This window comes from Lactuca saligna, chromosome 9 (genome assembly GCF_052625555.1).
Source record: "Lactuca saligna cultivar CGN05327 chromosome 9, ASM5262555v1, whole genome shotgun sequence".
Lineage (NCBI taxonomy): Eukaryota > Viridiplantae > Streptophyta > Magnoliopsida > Asterales > Asteraceae > Lactuca > Lactuca saligna.
Genome location: NC_136425.1, coordinates 55,106,177 through 55,107,896, shown reverse-complemented (window position 1 = coordinate 55,107,896; position 1,720 = coordinate 55,106,177). Strand labels below are relative to the sequence as shown.

The following is a 1,720-nucleotide window of genomic DNA, read 5'->3' as shown; positions in this document are numbered from 1 at the left end:
TATAAACCTTAAGTAGTCATTGGGGTAAAATCCTAATAACATGAAAATGTTATATTCCTAGAGTAATCACTAGGGTATGATCCTAATTTCTAGATAACATGAAAATGTTATAAAACGTAAGGATCTTAACTTGTGTTAAAAAAATAAGAGGGTTGCCAAGACACTGAATCGTGAAATGATCCCCTTACCTGTATCCCACAGTTAGATATCATGTGTCTAAGCGAGGTGTATAAACCTAATTTCGTGTGTAAGAATCAATTAGCTCTTTAAACCTTAGAGGGGATTAACTACCCTTAGGTGTGGGAGAGATGATCAGTTTCTAGCATGTGTACATGGTAGTTTAGGGATTACATTGTTAAATATAATGGAGTCTACCAAGTATTGGGATCTTTATGTGTCAAGATCCTTGTGCTTCAGAGTGTTCAAACTTGAGGATCCAGACATTCCAAGATCTTCGATTGTGGATCTCTATGTTCAAGATCTTCACTTTTGAGGATCCTCAATTATATGTTGTTTTTCACAGAAAACATTAGCTAAGGGTGGCTTTTATTCTAGCTAACACCCCTCTGATGCTTAAGTTAGTAATTCATTCGAGGGAAGAATAAAAAAAATTAAGGTATTGAACATGTGTACCTTGGTTTTGTTGTGGATCATTCGATCCTACTTACATGTACTATGATTTGAGGTGTATGAAATTCCAGGATCTTGGTAGAACGTCTCCTGCGAGTGTTTCTTGCCAATATGCTCCTTTTCCTACTTCAGCATCTACAAGGTACGGTCCTTCCCATTTGGGAGCTAATTTTCCTACACTAGGATCCTTGGTGTTTTGGAACGTTTTCCTTAATACCAAGTCTCCTATTTGAAACCTTTTGACCCTTGTATTCCTATTGTAAGCCTTAGTGATTCTTTGTTGATGGGCGGCAATGCGTATTTTGGCGAGATCTATGAGCTCCTAAACAGTTTCAAGATCTTATGCTAGGATCCTTGGGATCACTACTTCAATAGGGATTACTGGTTTTGTCCCAAACACCAATGAATAGGGGGTCTGACATGTGGCCACTTTGGAAGTGGTTCTATCTGCCCACAAAACGAAAGGAAGTTCTTCTGCCCATCTTCCCTTCTTTTTGTCCAGCCTTTTCTTCAAATTGTTAACTATGATTTTGTTGTTGGACTCTGCTTGGCGATTAGCTTGGGGATGAACAGAAATTGACATTATCATTTTGATCCCCCAGCTTGTGCAAAAGTCTTTTGTTCTTTTTCTAATAAACTGGGGTCCATTATCGAATATGATTTCAGCCGAGATCCCGAACATGGTCAAGATATTACGCTTAATTAATGATATTACCTCTTTGTCTCTTACCTGGATGAAAGCTTCAGCTCTTTCCATTTGGAGAAGTAATCACTCATCACCAACACGAAGACTTTTCCTTTTGGGGCTATTGGCAATTTTCCTGTAATATCCATCCCCCATTTCATAAATGGCCATGGGGAGATAATTGGATGTAGAGGTTCTGTCGGGTGATGTAAGATGTTGGTGTGTCTTTAGCAAGCATCATACTCTTCAGCATGTAGAAAAGAGTCTTTCTTCACGGTTGGCCAGTAGTATCTTGTTCTTAGTATTTTGGAGCATAAGGATCTACCCCCGGTGTGATTGCCACAATCTCCTTCGTGTATATCCTATAAGACTTCTGCAACTTCAGGATCTTCCAAGCATCCTAGG

The 1,720-nt window shown here is 39.0% G+C and overlaps 1 protein-coding gene across 1 annotated transcript; it reads right to left on the bottom strand.

Annotated features, from left to right (window-relative positions):
- Positions 1-970: 970 nt before the first annotated feature.
- LOC145016355 (uncharacterized) lies at positions 971-1,387 on the bottom strand. Its single transcript, XM_078974700.1, has one exon. It carries the CDS (start codon positions 1,385-1,387, stop codon positions 971-973), a length of 417 nt encoding a protein of 138 aa, XP_078830826.1.
- Positions 1,388-1,720: the final 333 nt, after the last annotated feature.